This window comes from Balaenoptera physalus (assembly GCF_965194825.1).
Source record: "Balaenoptera physalus genome assembly, chromosome: 11".
NCBI lineage: Eukaryota > Metazoa > Chordata > Mammalia > Artiodactyla > Balaenopteridae > Balaenoptera > Balaenoptera physalus.
In genome coordinates this window covers 73,905,621-73,926,691 of record NC_138896.1, presented here as the reverse complement: position 1 = coordinate 73,926,691, position 21,071 = coordinate 73,905,621, and the positions used below count along the sequence as shown (strand labels likewise).

At 56.7% G+C, this 21,071-nt stretch overlaps 1 protein-coding gene across 6 annotated transcripts in view; it reads right to left on the bottom strand.

Annotated features, from left to right (window-relative positions):
* Nucleotides 1-1,016: 1,016 nt before the first annotated feature.
* The window catches only part of TEX264 (testis expressed 264, ER-phagy receptor), a 29,819-nt gene continuing 9,764 nt past the window's right edge, over nucleotides 1,017-21,071 (bottom strand). For 5 of the 6 annotated variants that reach the window (XM_082414899.1, XM_082414903.1, XM_082414900.1 and 2 more), the window contains 3 exons: nucleotides 18,388-18,609; nucleotides 5,311-5,479; nucleotides 1,017-1,611 (listed from right to left, as the gene is read on the bottom strand). In XM_082414899.1, the coding sequence (XP_082271025.1) occupies nucleotides 1,319-1,611; nucleotides 5,311-5,479; nucleotides 18,388-18,609 (684 nt within the window). In that variant the 3' untranslated portion in view covers nucleotides 1,017-1,318. The remainder of the gene's footprint in view (nucleotides 1,612-5,310; nucleotides 5,480-18,387; nucleotides 18,610-21,071) is intronic. The other variant, XM_082414904.1, reaches the window with a different exon arrangement.

Genomic DNA, 21,071 nt, shown 5'->3' with positions numbered 1-21,071 from the left:
TCCCAGCTATGCACAAACACACACCCAGCCTTACATGCAGAGCTGTACATGTGGACACAGCCACACACATAGCAGTACACATAAACACACAACTGCACACACAGCTGTACACACAGACACAGCCGTAATTCATAGCTCTACACGTGGACACACAGCTGTACACATGGACACATATACGTAGCTGTACAGGTGAACATGTCCACACATATATAGCTATACTCATGGACACACAGCTGCAAAGACCTATAGCTTTACATATGGACACAGAAAAACACACAGCTTTACACATGAACACATCCCGCCAAACATAGTTGTACACAGACACATAACTACACACAGACAGCTGTATATGGACAAAGCCCCCCGAGTGATGCTCCCAGATAGCCAGCCTCACACCCCTATGATACAACCAAAGTTAGACACTAAGCACAGCAACATGTGCAGAGTCACATAGCCATCCACACAAATACAGCCACGCCCAGCCACAATCACATCCTGATGCCCATTTGGGCAAAGCCTCACCCAGGACCACCATGACCCAACCCATCCATGGTTACACATAAAAGACCAAAGGCATGCGTGTGTTCGCATGCACACACGCAGATACACAGCCACTGGCAGGCACAGCGGGGATGTCCTCACCGGCTGGACAGATAACAGTGTCAGCACAGGCACACTCTAGCCACAGACACAAAGGCATCCCTTGGAAGCAGACTGAGGCAGGCTGTGAGCGCCCCACTCCTGAGCCCCAGAGGGCACCCCATGCTCAGCTTTCACACCCCTTGTCCTGATCTGCCTGCTCTCCAGCAGCCTGGGGGAGCCTCTGGGGCTGCTGCAATGGAGGGGCAGCTGTCAAGTGGGGCCAAAGAACAGGGAGTGAAAGGCCTCCAATGCCCCCTACCCCACCCCACCCCAGGGTACCTGGCCAAGTTCCTTCCTCTCCTCAGGTTGGGGGTGCTCCTGCCCACTCTGGGTTCCCCAAGGTGGAACAAACAAATGCACAGTACAAATCCAGGTGAAACAAAGAAAAGCATTTGCTTTATTCTGGGTCCTGGAAACTCCAATGTGAATCTGAAAAAAAGATGTAACAGGGGTGGCAGGCCTGGGGGCTGGGTGCCGACAACAGTCCCAGCTCCTTTGGCTCTGGGAGCTGAAAGGGCAGTGAGGAGAAGGCTTAGCCAGAGGCCCAGGGCAGTAGAAGTCAGGTCCGCTTGAGACCCCTGGCCCCAGCCTGAGCCCGGGAGGTGGAGGAAGAAGAGGACTGAAGAGGCTGCTCAGTTCCTTAGCAACTGCACCACAGGAATGTGCAGGCTGCGGGTTACTCCTCGCCCTTCTCAGGGGTACTGGGCTCCCGGGGCCACTTGGCAACCCCCAGGGGTTCAGCCTCAGGGCTGACCCTTGGCTCCCCCAGGGGTCCCTCGCCCTCCAGGTCCAGCTCCTCAAAGGAGGAGCCACTGGCACCTGACTCGCTGTAGCTGTGCTCACTGCGGGTGTCACCATCATCCCAGCCACGGCTGCTCACCCCAAGGGACAGTGTGGCAGCTGAAGTCTCCCGGCTGCCAGGACCCACCTCCAGGCTTACAGAACTCGTGTCACTCATCGTGTCAGTTCCTGGAGGAAGAGGGAGCACAGGTTAGCTACGGACCCCACCCCCTCCTCCAGGGAGAGGACTGAGGCTCTCCCACCAGCCCAGCAACTCAGCATACACAGTGTGCTCATGAATAATAAAGCTGCCCCTGGCTCAAGAGGCTCATTCCAGCTGCCCTCTGCCCTGACTTGAGCTGCACTGGCAGAGCAGAGGGAGAGAACAGGGAGGGAGGGAGGAGGACAGCCTGCTGTATACTCCTCTCCCTACGCTGAATTAGCCTCAGCTCCCTGCACTCCCACAAAGCCTGCTGCCCCCCAGCCCCCGACAGTCCATTAGGGACCATTCAGCCCCAACCTGAGGAGCTGAGGGTAGGACAAAGAGATTTAAGTAGTGTCCCCTCCTCCATCCCCCATTTCAGGTTTGGAGAGAGGTTTCTCCAAGGCCAGAACACTGCCCATAAGGCCTGAGGACAGCAGAATTGACCAGGAGGACTGCTCTCCTGTGTCCCTCCCCCATGCAGGGCTCCCCAAGGGGCAGCCATATCCCTGCCTCTGGCCCACACTGAGCCCCAGTTTGAGGAGGAGGCTGGGGCAGGAGTGGGATGGAGAAGTCCTGAGAAATCCTCGACCAATTACACGGGAGGAGGGTGTTGGGACGAAGCATTTTAAGGACTTCCTTCCTCTATGCCTGGGTCACCCCAGAGGAGTCCTTACCCATCCCCAACCACTAGTGGCTCCTGAGCCACAAAGCAGCAGAAGGGACCATGGGAGCACTCTGCAAGTGGCTGGAGAGCCCTGAGATCTCTCCCAGCCTGCTCCTCCCACCCCCAACACGTCCTCCAGGGCAGGTTCATCTGCCCTGTTCAGGAGCAGCCCCTCAATTCACCTCCTCAGGTCAGAGGCACTGACAGCAGTTGGGGGTGGCAAGGAGGAGCAAAGAGCTCAGGCCTACTGTGCGTAGGAATCCAGATTGGGAGAAGGTGGATATGCCTCCCTTCCTGTGTGAGAGGGAAGGGGGCGGCTATCAAACATCACAGAAAGTGACGGGTGGGCCAGCTTCCTCAGATCCTGTCTCCATGGTGATTGAGCCCCGAGCCCGGCACAGCTGGGGACTGCTTGGCATTTGGGACTTGGCCTGGAACTTTCACTGAACCTCAGCTGGAGCCCAGGGTGAGGGGTGGGGTGGGGTGGGGTGGGATCTGCTCCCTCAGCCTCCTCGGCCCCAAGATTACCTCTGGGACCTACTGACAGAGGTGAGATGAGCCCTGTAAGTGCCAGGTTGCTGGCCCAGGGCCCTCTTCTTGCTGGGGCCTCAGTCATGGCTCCCAGAGTGGAGGTATTCAAGAGTGAGCCAGGACTACTCCCTGAATTATAGGTGGTTCCCTCTGACCCTGGGGCAGGACTCCAGCCCCTCTTTCTTGCCTTAAATAATGATTGGTGCCCCAGAGGCTACAGGCCTGAAAGGAGCAAAGGAAGGGGATAATTTCTCCCTGGCCCCATTAAGTTCAATCCTCCCACCCACCCAAATGGCTCTCTTGGGACCCAGGTATGGGAACCTGCCTGCTTGCCAGCTAGCTGCCTCCTCCCTCTCCCAGTTCCTAGGCTAGGAATGATCAGAGGAAGGAGCCCAGGGGTGCCCCTTCAGGCCAGGGACCAGCATGCTGGGATGAGGACAGCCCCTGGGCACATGTGGACACTTCTGGCAAAGGAGTCCAAGGCAGGGAAGTGGCAACCCTCCAGCTCCATCAAGGTCTGCACAGGAGGAAGTCCAGAGTCCTGGGTCTGTGTCCCAGGGCAGAAGAGGCCAGGCAAGGTAGGGTAGCACCTAAATCTCGAAGGCTGCTGAGGCAGAGAATGAAGCTGCCACCTCACCCCAGTCCCTCCCTCCTCCACTGCCCACAGCCAGTGCAAGAAGATCAAATATTCATCGTCTCTCTGGAGCTAAATAATACATCAATGTAATAACAGGCGCAAGGCAGCTAATCACCCCCTTTCACCTCCCAGCCCAAGCGGGGGCCACAGCAGGGAGGCAGACAGGGACAGGCCAAGCCTTGGGCAGACAGGCATCCACCATACACCGCTGCACAAGTGGCATGCACCTGGCAGGCAGACACCCAGAGTCCGCCCCAGGTGCCAGGGCAGACCCTATCAGAGGAGGGCAGACCCCTTGCCTCCACTCCAGGGAGTGGGTGGGCAGGCTGGTGGGTAGGACAGGCCAAGTTGCTGGGGGCATGGGAGCTAGGTTGCAGCCAGCTGTAGTGGGTGCCAAGCAGTCCTTCAACACCCTGGCAGGCGGTGTTTGGAAGGGGAGCTGGGGGGGGGGGACAAGAAAGGGGGTGCAGGCAGCCAAGGGAGGTTGAAAGAAGGTCAAGGTGCTCCCCTCCCGCCCTGGGGACTGCCTTGGCCTGCTGACCTTGTAGCGTGTCCTGTGCCCACAGTAGGGGCACTGAAGAGTGTCTGCCAGGCACTACCAGGCTGGTGGAAGCAGTGCCCCATGGAGGTAATTAAGTGGCAGATGAAGTTAACTCTGTTGGACATGGCCCCTAGGGAGTGAAGGCTGCCTCCCAGTACCTGCCCCCTGCCCCCGCCAACACATGTCTCTCAGGGTGACCTTGGCTGTTGAAGATTGGATGGACAGAGGGAGTCTCCTAAAGCAAGAGGTGAAGAGGGACAGTCACTCTCCTCCCAGCCCTGTACCACTCCCACAGGTCATGGACCTCCAGAGTCACATGAGGCTCCAGAAGCATGGCCAAGCCTTAGACCCTCTAAGACCACTTGGGATGTTACCAGCAGGTCCCCTTGCCCCTGGGGACAGCTCAGGGTCACGAGAGGTCACGAAAGGGGGTGGGCTGAGAGCAGGCAAGCAACCTACTGGCCTGGACCTGGGGTAGGAAGGCTGGCTCTGATGGAAGGGGCAGGGCGCTGATCTCCTGGCTCCCCTCTGCATGCTCTCTGGTTCCTCTTTGACTGATTCATTGATTTATTTATTCTTGGCTGCGTTGGGTCTTAGCTGCTGCGCGTGGGCTTTCTCTGGTTGTGGCGAGCAGGGGCTGCTCTTCGTTGTGGTGTGCAGGTTTCTCATTGCGGTGGCCTCTCTTGTTGCAGAGCACGGGCTCTAGGCACATGGGCTTCAGTAGTTGTGGTTCGTGGGCTCTAGAGCGCAGGCTCAGTAGTTGTGGCGCATGGGCTTAGTTGTTCCGCGGCATGTGGGATCTTCCCGGACCAGGGCTCGAACCCATGTCCCCTGTATTGGCAGGTGGATTCTTAACCACTGGGCCACCAGGGAAGTCCCCCTGTTCCTCTTTGGAAGGAAGAAAGCAGCTGGCTCTGGGTGGGGCCCCATATTGGGGGACACCTTGTTCCTCTCCTTACCTTCCATATCCAGAGCCAATCTCACTTCCTGATGAGCCCACCCAAGTGATGCCTTTCCTGAGCAGCCTCAGCCCCCTCCCATGAGCATCCAGCTGTCTGTGATCTGTGTTTCCAAGGGTACTCCTGCTGCATCTGAAGGGAATCCAGGCAGGGTCTTTGTATCTGCATTGCCAGGGGTAACGTGTGAAGCCACACCTACATGGATCTGCGTGTCTAAGAACAGGTAACTCAGCACGTGGGTAGATGGGTCCCTTCTTCCACCTCTGTCAAGCTTCGCCTGGACACCCACAGTGCCACCCAACCAGGGAGGAGGCCCCACCCTCTTCCCCCTGCAACACCCCCGCCCCGTACCTGTGCCATCCACCTGGGCATCACTGGCCTCCGCAGGGCCCCGGAATTTCCGTTCTGTCTCCTTCACCTCAGGCACATAGAAGTCTCCCTGCCGTGCCAGTGGGCACGTGAAATAGATCTGGTCTTGCTGGTAGATCTCCAGCCGTGGGTGGGCACACAACTTCCGCTCCTTGTGGGAGAGCGCGAAAGGCGGAATGAGCCCTACATGGCCTCTGACCCACACGTCCCTGAGTGGCCCCAGGAACTGTCTATTGTTTATTCCCTCCCAGGGGGCTGGCTCCTCTTCCTGCCCCAATCTCCCGGAGGCACCCACACAGCATCCTAAGGGCAGGGCCTCATACTCCAGGGGGCAGTGGTCTGAGGACCTGGGAGTCCTAGGACAGGTGCTAAAAGAACCCAGGAGCCTGGCACTGCTAATCCTGGGACCAAAAGGCTGTTCCAGAAAGCACTGGTCTCACAGAGCCACGAAGCTTAGTACCCCAGACTACCCTAGGACAGGGACCCCACAGTCTTTGGCCCCAGGCACCCAAGCCAAGCCAAGGTCTGACCTGCCAGACTTGCCATCTCAGGATCCCATGGCCCTGACCTCCTCTCTGCCCTGGACAATGCTGACTGACCCACCAATATCAGGAGAGGCAGCGCCCCTGCCTCTCAGGCCTCTAGCCCCTGCCCTTGCAGACATGTTACTGACTAACTCTGAATAGGAGCTCCAGGCCAGCTAAACCTCTCTCTTACTCCCATTCCTCTGCTGGTTCAGGTCTATTCCAACCTCCGAGACTATCAGATGTGGTTGGTTCCCACCCCTTCTCAGACCTGGGTCCTGAGTTTCAGCCGAGGGGGAGGTGGCAGACTCTAGGCTGGAGGAACAGACAAGACAAGTAGATCTAATATTGGACACTGCCCAACTCCCCATGGGCTGAAGTGCCAGCTTATAGGGCCCCACGTGTAGACAGGCACTCCACTCCCTTCTGCCTGAACACAGAACCCAGTGCTCTGTAGCCCCCAGTGTGTGTGAAAGGGGCACAGACACATGCCAGAGCTGCCCTGAGACAGGCAGACAAACCAGAACAGGGGTCAAGTGCATCTTGCTCCTGAGCCTGTCCCTCTTCCTGCAATGGAGCACAATTATCCACTAAGATGACTGCAAGGACCTTGCCCTGTCACTGCTCACCCGCCAACCTTCACAACACAGCTATTTATAGCACCCGCCCGGCTCTCACCATGAGCTCTGAAATGAGCCTTCCACTTAGCGGTAATGAGAGACTTACTGCCTGGTGGGGAGAAGCCACTCCAGGACTCCACTTGTCTGCCTGCCTGGCCACGCTTAGGGTTGAGGAACCCCCCTCCAACTGAAGCAAGTGAAGAGAGAGAAAAATGAGCCCCCGGGAGAGAGAGGGAAGGAAGGTTTATTTTATCCAGCCAGGGCCCTCAGCAGCCGGCTGGAGGCCACATGGGGGTGGATGTCCTGGCCCAAGGTCTAGCTGCAGCTCGGCCTCTGACTCCACGGGTGACCCAGGCAAGGCCTTTCGTCCTAAGTCTCTGTGCGCTCGAACAGAGTGGGACACCCTAGCCCTGACACCTCTGGGGGAGTGAAGGAAAGTCATTATTTTTGATAGTTTGAGTCTGACCTTCTTTGCTAACATGGGTGCTCTTTTGGCCATCTAATGAGGCCATGCCCCCAGCTCTTCCCATCTCCAAACACATCAATGGCTGCCTCTGCTTTTCCACCTGCCCACACACCCACCCCAGCCCTGGTCTTCAGGAGGAGGGTGAACAAGAACACGACGTCAGGAATGAGTAGCTACCAGGCTCTGGGGCCCCTCTAATGCCAGCACCTGGGGGCGAGCATCTGCCAAACCTGAACCCCACTCAGTGAACTGGGTCACGAGGCCAGGGTCAGGGAGGCTCCCTGAAGAAGGTCCAGGTCATTCCCTGATAGCTAGAGGGAAAGGGCCCCCGAACCCAATCAGGGCATGGCCTTCACCAGCATTCCATGTTCTGGGCATTCAAAGGGTCCAAAAGGAAGCTGCTGAGAGGCGATCAGCTACCCGAAGGCCCATCTCTCAAGGGCTGAAGACAGTTGGCTTTTGGGGATGCTTCCAGGAATCAGAGCCTGTGCCCACCCAGAAATTCCAGGGACAACCCTCGCCAACACTCAAGCCACCTGCCTAGCTTTCCTTTTGGAAGTAACAGGGATGATAAGAGGGAGCAGTGCCCTTTCCACCCTCTCCTGGAGGCCAGGCATCAGGGTGGGTAGCACCAAGCAGCCACCCTTGCCAACTGCTCTGCCAGCCCCCTCATTGGCAGGCGGGAGGCAGCTCTCTGTGGCTGCTCTGTGCATCTGCCTCCTCCGGAGAGCCCGGTTCTGAAGTTGCCTGGCTGTGGACAGCCCCGTTGCCATGGAAACTGCATCCTCCATCCTTGCCGTCGCCTTCATCTCAAAGCCATCCGGGAGAACAGAGGAACAGGGGAGACAGAGGAGGGAGAGAAAACTGTGGCCTGGGGCTACCCAGACCTTCCTTCCCTGCCCAGCCCTTCCTCCTCACAGCATCCCACACAGAGAATGCCAGCTGCCCAAGCCTGTCCCCAGGCCCCTGGAGGGGCAGCCTAATATCTGAGCCCAGCCCAGTCCTACCCAAGCCACCTGGGGGACCCTGGCCCTCCCTACTGGAGAGAGGCATGGAGCTAATTAAAATCTCATTGACGGCTCAGCCCAAATCATTTTAACACATGCCGGATCCTGTCAAAATTCAGACTCAGGGGCAGAGAAGGGGCAGGAAGAAGGCAAAGGCAGAAACTTCCAACCCAGGCCCATAGACAGGGGGAGGGGCTTATAACTGTCCCTGTAGCCTCTCCTTGAGATCCCTCTCCACGCTCTGTTTACTGACCAAGAATGAGTTCAGTGCAGGGCTGGGGATGGAGCGTGGGGGCAGGACTAGCCATATGCCCTGTCCCTAAGTGATCAGGCAGAGAGAACAAGCCCTTTCCCTCCCAGCCAGGTGCAGTCTCTGAGGGAAGAGAGGATAGCCATGGGCCAGCTCTCAGGTCCTCTCTGCACAGCAGGAGCTGTGGCCCGGGCAGCGTGTTGATGACCTGGTAAATATTGGAAAATCATCTAAGTAAGGCAAGGCCAGCTGCCTCTCCCTCAGCTAGCCTCAGGGAGCCCTTGGAGAACTGACTGCCAAGGACACCAGGCCAAAGCCACACTGGGCTGGTACTGCTGGGGAAAGGGGACTGGATGGGCCTGGAGTCTTCCCAGCCCTGGGCACAACCCCTCCCACAGACCAGACAGCCAGAGGCTTGAGGAAGCATCACCAGGACAGGGGAACCTGCTCTGGCCACTGAAGCCATGGGCTATCTGATGAGGCCACAAGCCAGGGCAACTCATTCCCACACGCAGACTCAAGGGGATCACAAAGCCCTGCTCCAAGGTGGGAGAGATGCAGATGTCTATAATCCTCCCCGCCTAACAGGAAGAAGTTAGCTAATCATGCCAAGGTGCCACTAGGAACTGCTAGAAACTGGATTCCAGAGTTCCAGTCCCGCAGACACAGCTCTAAGGCCTCCCTCCCCCCGGGGCTTCCACAAACAGAAACAACAGTTGGACTTGGGACCCACCCATAATGCAGGGATTTCCAGGAGACCTCAGTCACCAGCACTCCCCCTACCACTCCTGCACCAACACCAGCTCACACCCCCCACAGGGGTGCTGGCAGACAAGGGAAGGAGCAGCACACAAAAGGCTGCCATGGTGTCACTGCCCTGGCTACCTTGGGAACACACCACACACTCCCTCCTCACCTCAGGCTGAGCTCATGTCCTGGGTGGGGTGCAGCTCAGGGCTCCTGCAAAGGCACCAGATTGGCATATGCCGAGCCAAGGTTTCCCCACAGGACCCACAGTGCCTCCCCTGGTAGTTCTTACTGAATTAGGAGAGGGGAGGAGGGAAGAAAGAGAGAGGACTTGAACTACTCTCATTTGGTGTTCTGCTCTCAAACCATCAACCTGTGCCCTGGCCTGGACTAGGGGTGGGGAGAGTGCGACATGCAGAAGAGGTCAGGCCCAGGGCGGGAGACAGGGTGGATCCCATTCTCAGGCTGCCCAGATCCTGGGTTTGCTCAGAGCTATGTGGCCTCAAATCCCCAAAAGGACAAGGCAATGGGTGCAGGCCAAGGTCTGGGTCATGCATCTCCTAGATGAGCTCTAGGCCCAGAAAGGGATGAGGTCTGCTCTATCAATCTCCGCCCCATCACAGCCCTCTACTTCCTGTCTCACTGAAGTGAGGGGCCCTGGGTCTTCCTGTTCACTCTGAGTGGCCCAGTCCTACCTGTCCCTCCACGCCAGGCTGGAGAGCTGGGCAGCCACACAGCCAGCAAACAGCTGTTGCATCCCACCCGAGGTGATGGCATCTCTTCACTGGGTGAAGTGAGGCATGCTCATTTTTAATTACACAGACACTGACGTGCACCCGCCTGCACACAGCAGTCCCTGCAAGTGGGGGCTCAGACCCTGGAGGCCCCTTAGGCAGCTGGTCTGCATCGAATGTGCAAAGTGATGGGGGAGGCGCAGCGGGGGCTGCTGCTGGAATGTGGCACATTGTTATTATTCTGCCCAGGAACTTCCGTCAACTTCCCTCTCCCAGACTCCCTCTCATACCCAATGGGCCTTTCAACAGCCTCTGGACCAAAACCTAAGCCTGTCTGTGGGGCAGGAAGTGACAGCAGGAGACAGCTCTGGGGATGCTGCAGTGCTAGCAAGGGAGAGCCTGCAGAAGGGATGGTGAGTATCCTTCCCCCTTGGAGCAGGACGGCCCAAAGCTCTGCAAATGAGAGGCAAAGGAGAAAAGGAATGAGATGGGGCTGCCAGGGACAGGACAGAGGGGGAAGGAAGTGGCAGAAAGAGCTCCAGGCAGGAGCCCAGAGCCTTGGCCTAGCTATTGACAAATGGGTGGCTTCTCCCTGGGTCTCAATCTCCCCAACTGTAAAATAAAGAGATTGGAATAGATGATCTTAAAATAAGTGAGGAATTGGAAAAGATGAATAAAACCCCCATTACTTAAAGATAAAACAATTGTACACTTGAAAAACCCAAACAGAATCAACGGAGAAACTACCAAAAATATTAAGCTCACAAAATTAACAAAAGCACAGCCCATTTTTCTGTGCACTGATCAGCCAGTTAGAAGATATAATGGAAGAAAGAGATGAAGGCCCTCTTGGGGTCAGGTCTAGCCCAGGGCCGAACTGGGAGCCCACCCCAACCCCAAATGGCAGCGGAGGGGATGGCAGAGAAGCAAGGCTTGGGTGGGAGTCTGGGGAAGACTGCAGAAGGGGGAAGGTGTGAGGGAGAGCAGGGCGCTGTGCCTGGCACCCCAGCTGCTGTGCCTGCTGCCGCCGCTGCCTGAAGACTTTTCATTTTCACCTCAGAGCCGGCAGCTTGCCATGCAATTTACACCTCTGCTCATATTCCTGCTCACCCAGGCCCTGACTTCCTGGGCAGCCCAAGAGGGGGGCCTCAGCAGCAGTGGAGACCAGGGTGGGCTGGGGCACTGAGAAGGGGGGAGAGTAGTTCCCTCTAAGCAGGCACAGGGGGCACAGGCCCTTAAGCATCCTAATACCTGGGTGGGCCGGGCAGGTCCTGATCTGCAGCCATGCCCAGCCTTTCCCCAGGGTCCAGAAGGCCAATACTCAACCCCAGCTCAGCCCTGCTCTGGCCTTCTGAGCCCTTGTGGAGCAAGAGCAGAGGGCTGGGGAGTGTGGGGGTGAGTACCCACACGGGGAGCTCGGGGGCTCAGACCTGGGATCCTAACACTCTCCCTTCCAAATCTGGAAAGGGAGCCACAGCCTCCCAGACGACACTGCTGCCATGGCAGGCTCCACAGCCCATCCCCCTCTGAGATCCTGCCGCTGTCTGCAGCATCTGTGCAGTCAAGGACCTTGAGCCCAGTCCGGCTTATAAGCCAACGAAAATGTTGCTGATTGATTATCCAGCAGCAGGAAGGCTGCTTGGTGCAGATGGAGCCATGAAGTCAAGCACCTGGGAGCCAGAGGAATCAGGAAGTGCCAGAGGGAAGGACAGCTGGGCAAGTGGGGATGGAGAGGTGGGGAGAAAGACAGAAGGTAGGGGAGGAGGAGAAGGCCCTGAACTTCTCATCTCTGACTGGTACCTCCACTTGCTGCTCAGGAAAGACCTTCCCTCTGGAGCCTTAGGTTTCCTGTCTGCATAACCAGACAGACAGCCTCTCCCGATCTGAGGGCTCCACTAAAAGGCAGAGTTGTTCTGCTCTGGAGGGATCTCCCTCCTCAGAATCTCTCCTCCTTCCTTGTTCCTGAAATCCCAAGCTCTCTGGAAAAGAGCAAAAGAATCCTTCCTTGGTAAGGCCCATCTGCCTGGGGAAAAAGGCTCTCTCTGGATTGGTGATGGCCCAAGCCCACAGCACCATCCAGACAAGCCTCAGCCCCCAGGGTCCTGCAGGGCTGCCAAGCTACCATATCTGAGCTGGTATTTCGAGAGTGGTGGCTCCCACGCCCGCCCCAGCAAAGGCTGGCTTTGTGCTTTCATTACTGGGATAGGGGAGTGGGGAGGGGTGAAGCCTGAGAGGCTGAGGAACAAGATCCAGGGCTCCAGGCCAGCAGAGGGGAGAGCCTTAGCCACCTGTGTGGGTCCCCACACCTCAACATCCAGGGGCAACTTCCTAAGGGGAGTCAGGGAAGCCAAGCCTTGGTGTGTGTTTGTGGAGTTGGGGTGGGGGGGGTCTCCTCCTGGCCCAGGGAAATCTGGGAATGGAGAGTCACTGCTACTCTCTGCTAACTTCTGTTACTCTCATTCAGAGTTTGACTGTGGCCTCTGGCTCTTCCTCTCCATCCCCCAGTGCTCAAGTCCTGTTCCAAAGCCAGCCTGGATGCTGTCACTCATCTGATCACATACCATTAGTGGCTCCCTAAAACCTGCAGGACCCAGCCTCATCTCTTGGGCCCAAATTCTTGCTCCTCCCCTGCACCCCAGCCACAATGGATACACAAAGCCATGCCCACGTCAGTGCCTCTGCCTGACCTGCCTTCCTACTTGGAGAACACTATCCATCCTTCAAGGCTCAGCCCAAATTTCCCCACCCCCAAAGGTTGCTTTGCCTTTCCCAGTGCATCCATCTCTTCCCTCCCCACCCCACTCCCCCTAGGCTAAGCCCTGTGGCTGGGAGAGATGGTGGGAGGAAAGAGTTCTGGGGGCTTATCATTCAGCCCTAGGTCCTGGTGCTACTGAGCACACCCTCCTCCCTGAACTGGGGCAGGCCAATTAGCAGGTCGCAGCCCTGGCAGGTAAGCTGGCCCTGGAGCCGTCTTCTACCTCACTGAGGGTAAGGACATGAGGACCAATAAGGCACCTGCAGCAGCTGTTTCCTGTGCCCAGAACAGCTGCCAAGGTAAACCTTAATGAGTCCCTGCTGGGAAAATGGGCAGCCAGGCTCTTCCTGCCCTTTGCTTCTGGCTCCCCCAGCAGGCTCCCAAATCGACAGCCTCAGCCCCTGACTCTGCCCAGCAGGGCTGGAAACAGAGGGTCAAGTGGGTGTTAGGACACAGTGCTGCTATCCCAGGCCCACTCTGGGTACCACTCCCAGTGCATCCCAAGTTCATGACAGTCCTCAGCCTCTTGGGCCCAGCCCCAATAATGGACAGGGCAGAGTGGCAAAAGGCATGTAGCCATCAGTGATTCTCTGCCCAGGGGATCCAGTCTGGACTTGGCCACTGCTTCAACCCTTGACCTTGGGTAACCTCCCCTCCCTAGGTCTCACTGTCCTTACTGGTAAAACAATGGGGATGCTGGCTTTGATTAGGACCCTATGCCTGCCTCCTAGCTGGTTCCTCCATGCCCCAAACAATGCCACACAAAAGAGGTCCCAGTAAATAACTGCAGAGTAAGTGACTGAACTGAGATACCAGGAAAGCCTTCCTTATTAAAAATAAAGCTCGGGGGGCTTCCCTGGTAGCGCAGTGGTTAAGAATCCACCTGCCAATGCAGGGGACATGGGTTCGAGCCCTGGTCCGGGAAGATCCCACATGCCGCGGAGCAACTAAGCCCGTGCGCCGCAACTACTGAGCCTGCGCTCTAGAGTCCACGAGCCACAACTGCTGAGCCTGTGTGCCACAACTACTGAAGCCCGTGCGCCCTAGAGCCCGTGCTCTGCAACAACAGAAGCCACCGCGATGAGTAGCCCACGCACCGCAACAAAGAGTAGCCCCCGCTCGCCGCAACTAGAGAAAGCCCGCGCAGCAATGAAGACCCAACGCAGCCAAAAATAAATAAAATAAATAAATTTAAAAAAATAAAAAATAAAGCTCGGGAACTCTCCCACATTAGCTCAGCAAAGGTGATGGGCAGGGAAAGAGATGACCCCAAATTTCATATCCCATGGGGGCTTCCTTACCTGGATTCCCACTGCCAGGACCATCCTGCTCCCTACTGGTGTTTTGGCCTCAGTGTGGACTCAAACCACCCCCATCACTGACTCCCTCAAAGTCACCCAGACAGGTTGAGGGAAAACAAACACAGGAGACTGTGAGGCACTGGGCAGGACCCAGACTCTGACCATGCTACTGGGAGCTTCCTCCCCGCTCACGCTCAACAGGATGACCCACTTCTGCAGGCACCCTGCTGAGGCAGCTGAGGCCCCCGCTCCTTAGTTTCCAGCTGGCTGTCCCTTGACACTGCCAGCCTATCACCCACCACTCGGGAATTCAGTCACATCCACTCCAGGGAAATCTCCACCGTGACACTCCCCAGGGCTTCCTCCAGGTCCAGCTTGCAGCTCCCCCAGAAAGTGCCTCTTCTGGGAACCCCTCCTGCCCCTGCCTACACAAGGGATGAGCCCTGGCACCTCCCAGCTCCACTCACACTGCAACTGCCACGGCGTCCTCAGCATCTAGAACAGACATACAGTTGGCCAGGGGTGGAGGAGGCATCTGCCCAATGGTGTACCCCTCTTAGGACAGAGGTTTTCAAACCAGTTAAGTCTCAAACATCCTCCTCCAAACAAAAGCTCAGGAGGTCATCTGATGTGTAAAACCCAGAGGCAGAGCTACTCCAGCTGAGGCAGGTAAAGGTCTGAGTGCAGCCCCCTATCCCTGGCTGCCAGCCACGGGGGCACCTTAGCACAGCCCCTAGGCTCCGGCCCCCAGAGCAGTCTGAGAACTAAGGTCTGGGGTCCCTGCTCACAGCTGTCCCTAGTAGAACAGCCCTATCAACCCAGCTATCCCTGAACTCTACCACCAAGGTTCCCCCACTGGCTCACTGTACCTGCTCTGCCTACCACACCTCTCCAATTCTATGGAGAAAGAGCCACTATCTGACCTCCAGGGCCTGCCTGCATTTACCCAGCCAACCAGCCTCCACACAGACAATGCCCTGTGTCTCCCTAAACTCAGGAGATGCCCAAACATCACAAGGAGACCTCTGTTGAAAACCTGGGGAAAGCAGAGACCCTGGGGAAGGGGGTTTATGGAAAAGATCATAGATCCTATTGGAAGGAAGTCAGGCACGGAGGTCTTGGCTGGCCAGTCTAACACTCTCAGTGATCTCCTCGCCAACTGCAGACAGATATGAGCCAAGTACCCAGCTCAGGGACCTCACACACAATCTCACATGTGGGACCCCAGGCCTCGCACTCAGCTCTGGTCTGCTCCATGTGCCCCAAGACTTCTCTGGCTGCTCATTAAGACTGGTCTCACCTTGTGGTGAATTTTGAGGCCTTTGCCTATTGTTCTGGGATGACATCTGGGTCCCACCTCCTCTGTGGCCTTGCAACTTCAAGGAAGCTCAGTTCCCTCCTTCAGCTGCCAGAAGAACCCCCTTCCTGGGGCTCAGGGAGTGGTCTCCTCTTGCCCTGGAGGCTAACTCCTTGGACCCTGGTGGAGCGGCCTGACAAAGCTGGGCATCTTCCACATAGACGAACAGTCACACAGAACGCAGGGACCCCTCACACACCTGCTGTCCCAGAGTGCTTGGCCTGGGGCCCCCAGTGGTTTACGTGGAGAAAGGCAGAGTTCCAGCCCCTATAGCTTGCCAGGCTGCCAAGCTGGGGAAGCCTGGCCAGAGAGCCAGGGGCTGCCACACAGACCACAAAGCTGGGATCCAGCCATCCTTCCAGAATCCCCACAAGAGCCCTGACAAATGTTTGTCTTTGGTTCCTCACAGAGAGCCCCCAGGACCTTGCTGTCCCGTGAGACCAATCCTGTCCCAGTCTCAGACATCTGCCACTGCCGGAACAGCAGCTGCTCTCCACCTCCCTCATCCAAAGCTCTGAGATCATTCACCTCCACCCCTCGCCCCAGCCTCTGGGGAAGCAGGTGAGCCTGCCAAGTCCTCCCTCCCCTCCTCTTGGCTACTGCCTCCCTCACCCCTCCTGAAATAGAAAGCCGACGGGCTGCTGTCATTGCGTTTGAAGCAACTCCACAGCAGACCCAGCCTCAGATCCAGAGAGAAGCCAGTGGGGTGGAGAAAAAAGACACGCGCACATGTACGTAACATGTACATACACGCACGCACGCACGGTTAAAGGCAGCCAGCTGTCAGGGTTGGGAGAGTCAGGAGCACCCAGAGTCTCATTAGCAGCCTCTTTTCACTGGTCTCAGGGCAGTGAGGAAGAGGGCAGGTGTGAGAGCGAGCCTTACATTCTCTTCTCTCTGTCACCTAGGCCAAGAGAGGCACAGGGCCACCCCCTGTCCACTGCAGGCTGAGACCAACAAAGAGAACCGGCCCCTTCCTCGTCTTTCACCTGGGTTTGTTCCCCACCCCCAAAACCAGCAGAGCACCTGGGCCGTGCCTCCACTGAGGGCAGCCCGGCATCTGTCTCACTCTCCCAGCTGGTGGTCAAGCCCACACAGCACGCCTCGCAGACATCCACGAGAAGCCCCTTGCACTGCCCCGCACCTGTGGCTTCCTCATCACAGGCAGGAGAGAGGATGGTACGCCCCCTGCTGCAGCCCCAACTCCAAGAAAATCAAGCCCAGAGCACAGCTGACAGGCTCCCACGGGAGGAGGAGGTAGGAGGAAGGGCTTTCATCAAAGAGGTGACGTCAAAACCAGGCAACTTGTGAAGCTGTCAGGGGCCAGGAAATTTGGACAAAGGTGTCTAAAAATAAACCCCTGAAGCCAAGAAAAGGCTGTGGTGGCTGAGTTGCTCGCCACCACACCACATGTCCTGTTCTGAGGTCTGGAACCCAGAAAGTCTCTTCCCAGGGCTGCTCCTCCAGACTGGCCCTTGAAGCTGAGGATGACACAGGACCAGAGACACCACACACCAGCCCTTCCTTGGGTGAAATGATGAGCAGGCCTTAGGCACTGATGTCTCTCTTCCTGCCCTCAACACCAGCCAGCTCCCCCATCTCCTGCCTCACTCTGCCCCTTAGCCTCCGGTCCGACCCCACACCCAGCACCCTTCTGGCTGCCAACCTCCAGCTCACAAAGGAAACCCTCCTCCATCCTCCCCATGCCCCTTCCCTACCACAGCAGCCCTCCTGTTTCTTTTTCCTGTCTCTGCCCACAAAGGCCACAGCTGGTGACCCAGGGCCCCATTTATTCATTCCCAAGCCCTGATACCAGACACTTAACCAGGACATGTCTGAGCTCCCATTTCCATCACCAAGGCCCTGTCCCTTTTCCCAAGCTGCTCTGGAGAACAAGCCACCAGGTTCTTCCAAAACCGCCAAGTTCACATTCTTGCTAACTTTTTTCTCCTGTTCCCTGATCCCAGCCACACTGGCCATGCCCTCTGTACACTCTGCTGCCTCAGCCATCCTCCAGGGCAAATACTGTCAATAGGCTCATGTCACCAAACATATTCACCAGCCCAATCCTCTCTGAGCTCCAGACTACACACATCACTGTGGACTCCACACCCCAACTAAGATGTCCCTCAGGCAGATCCCCCGACACAGCCCACAGAGCTGGCCCCCCAAACCAGTTCCTCCCTCCGCCCTCCATACCTCAGTAGAAAGCACCACTACATGCTCACCCACCTGCCCTGCCCAGAGGGAACTGCAACCTGTGACTCCTCCCACTCCTTCCCCTTCCCACCATCCAACCCATCCATAAATCCATCAGTTCTACCTCCAAAACAAATTGTCAGTCTCCACCCTTGTCTGCATCTCTACAGCTACTGCCCCAGCCCAAGCTGCCGCCATGCACGGCAGGATTCATAACAGCTTCAAAGCACCTCCACCCGGCCCCCATGAGCCACGGTCCAGCCTTACCCTGCCCAATGACAGCAGAGCCCACCTTGCACAGGCACAGCTCGGATCCTGGCTGGAACTCTGCAGTGACTTCCCACTGCCTTTAGATCAAACCCACGCTCCTCACCCTAGCTCTGCCTAGAACATTCTTACCGCCCCTCCAAGGGCTCTTCTAGGATTTTGCCTGAGAGGTTACCTCCTCCGAGAGGCTGTCCCTGACCACTCTGTGCACTTGGTTCCCCGCCTTTTCTCACCCTGTACTTTCCTAGCATGTGTCCCGTTTTTGTTTGACGTTATTACCTATCTCCACACCTCACTGTAAATGCCTATTTCATGCACCAATATCTCACACCACATCCAGCATAGCACCTAGCACAGACACTCAATAAATACAAGTTGAACAGATGAATAAACAATCACTTCCAAGCCCAAATTGGGGTCATTTCCCTAGCACCCAAGTTTACAAAATGTTTTAGAGGAGGAGTAATTTACAACAGGGAAAGTTTGTCTCAGGGCCCTTGCTCTGCAGGGCCCAGCAGGATAGGGACAGGGTGGGTCTGGAGTGGGGGCTGAGCACTAAGGATGTCTTTGTTCCAAGTCAGAGCTTAAATGACAGGACTGGGTTTCTGAACAAACTACCCGTACTCCTGGGAGATGCTTGGGGCCCAGGAGGTCTCGGGTGTATGGAAGAAATGCCAGCAGCCTCTGCTCATCTTCCTAGCTCCACAGGCACCTGCTCCACGACGTGCTGCCCTCCCAAAATGGCCTTTTCCTCCCAGGCTAGGCAGGCCTCCCCAGAACCCACTCAAAGGACTGGCTTCCCCCTGACACACACACCAGACTTGTGTCTCACCTTGATGTAGGTGTCCAGGGCAGGATGGACACGGCGGGTAGCCAGCCAGATGGACAGGGGTGTGGTGTAGGGGAAGGTGGCCATCACCACATGGCTGGGTGCCGGGAAAGAGAACACCTTGAAGCCAAATTTCTGATAGAGTCGGATGAGCTCAGGGGAGGGTGACTCCTCACCTTCACTCAGAATGCTGCCCACCGCACAGCGGCACTTCTCAGGGGGCACCTGGGGAAGCAGAGCAGGGGTGTCAGGGTTGGGCAAAGGAAGGAGGCCCACAGACCTCCTGCTTCCTGGCTTCTTGCCAGCGTGGGCCTGGCAGAACCACTAGCTCCAACAAGCCACGCAGCCCCAGACACCATAATGGAGATGACAATTTCCTGCTGAAACCCGGCCTGTGGCATCCCGCTGCAGGACTCATCCATCCCTCCATTGCACAGGGCAGGCCCCTGCCGGCTGTGGAGGGGCCACAGAAGGGCTGGTCAGGAAGCAGAACTGAACTCTGGGTTGCTGATCAAACTGTGTGAGATCCTCTTCCCCAGGCTCTTAGGCAGGGCCAGCCATCATCAACAGGGCCTCAATACCTCCTCTCCAACCCACACCCTATCCTAAACCCTGCCCCACTTCCCAAGCCCCTTCTTGGCTGAGACTGCTGGTTCCCCCTAAGTCTCCCTGGACCCCTAATACCTACACTTCACTTCACTCTGCTCCCCTCCCTCCCCTGGCTCCCACAAACCCCAGCCAGGTAAGGGCTCCTACGTGAGTCTCCAACACTTCCTAGGCCTGACTCCAGGCCTGAAAGGGCCAGCACTTGCTTTTCCTTCTGGTATCAAGGGGTCCCAGTTTGTCTCACCTCCTGCCACCTGAATCTGTACCAGCCCCCAGGGGTATCTCTTCCTAAATCCAAGAGACTTACCACAGACCTTTTGCTCTCCATCCTGGGTTTTCCTCAATCTGAAGGCCCTACTCAGGGGCCACTGACCCCTAAATTTAAACTCCTTCTACCTCCACTTGCTCTTCTCCTCAGCTTACTTTCCCAGTACCGTGAAGTCATTTTTACCTGTCTCTGCCCTCCCATTGGCCTTTTCCAAGTCCTGTCAACAATCCCCCAGGGGTGTCTCAGCCCTGCTCTGCCTTTCTACTCTGGCCAATTCAGCCCTGTCCTTGGAGTCTCACTTGGCCTGAAACTTGGGAACTGACTCCCACCTCTGCGTAGTCCCTGGGGGTCACCTCCCACTCTCTGCAGCCCTGACCCCCTTGAATCCTATGTTATTAAGCATAACTCAGGGCTTTCGTGGCAGGCAATATGGTGCAGTGGTCAGGACCACAACTCTGGGAGAGGCAGGCCTGGGTGTGAATCTTGAGTCCTGTGCTTTGGATGAGTCCCTTGGTTTCCTGAAGCCCCAGTTCCTTGATATCAACTTACAGAATTGTAAGATACTTCACATGAGGACTGAGCATGGTTCAGCAAGTGCTCCATACTTGTTGTCAGTTATTAGTAGCTATGACACCGGCCAAACAAGTAACCACTGGCCCAGGATGCCCATCTACCCAAACCTCTGAACATGTAGCTCCTCCCTGCCCATCCTTCAGGTCCAAACACCCTCTTGGAGAGCCTCTCAGGGTGGCTCAATGGCAACCCCCACAGACTCCAATACTGTGCTGTAAACTCTTACCCACATCAAGTCAACCTTGCAGCTCAGTCACTTCTCTCAACCTCACGCTCCTCCCACCCTACCCAGAGGTGCTGGAGAGCACTGCAGTACCACCTCTTGTCTCTAGATGGTGCAACTGCCCCATTCACACCCAAGACTTGAGGATGGCCAGAGAGGCAGGTGGTTCTGGCAGGCCTCCTGCTGACAGACCAAGGGACAGTGTCTGCGGCAAAGCCCATCTTCATGTTCCTAACTAACCCTAGCGACCTATGCTATACAAAACATCCAATACAGGTTAAACAGAGAAATGGATGGAAGGTCAATTAATAATCTCCTCTCCAACACCTGGCCTGCCCGGGTTTGGGTCCCAGGGTCTTGATCACCTCAGCAGCCCTCACAGACCTTCCAGCTCCACATCCTTCTCAGTCCCCCAAAGGCACCAGAACACCTGTGATCATCCTGCTTAGAACCTTTCAATGGATCCCAATTCACCTCTATGACAAAACTCCCGAGGCCAGCATGCAAGGCTGTCTCAGGGTGGCCCACACAACACACTGCCTGAATTTGTCCACACACTCACCTAGGACTCCTTTTCTGCATCCTTAGGCCTGAGTAGGGGCCAAGACCCAGGTGGGCAGGCGCCCACTAATCATGTGAGTGGCAGAGGGAGAGACAAATCCGGGCTCTGGCAAGCCAGCCTTACCAGCCTCCTCTCCTACCACACCCCCACACAGAACTATTTGCAGCTCCCCAAACATGCCACATCCTCCCATGCTTCCTCCCTTTGCGTAGGCTACTTCCTCTGCCTGGAATGTCCTCGTAACCCTACCGCAGAGTCCTTTCTGCCTGGGAAACTCAACCATCCTTCAAGACTCGGCTCAACCCTCCTCCTGAAAGCCTCTGTTGCTCCTCACTAAGCAGCCCCTCCCCTCTGATCCCAAAATGCCCACCAGAGGGAGCCGTCTTGTGCTGCACTGTAAGGAGGTGGCCTCTCCTCCTCCCCACCACTCCAGGCCTCTAGGGGGAAAGGTCCAG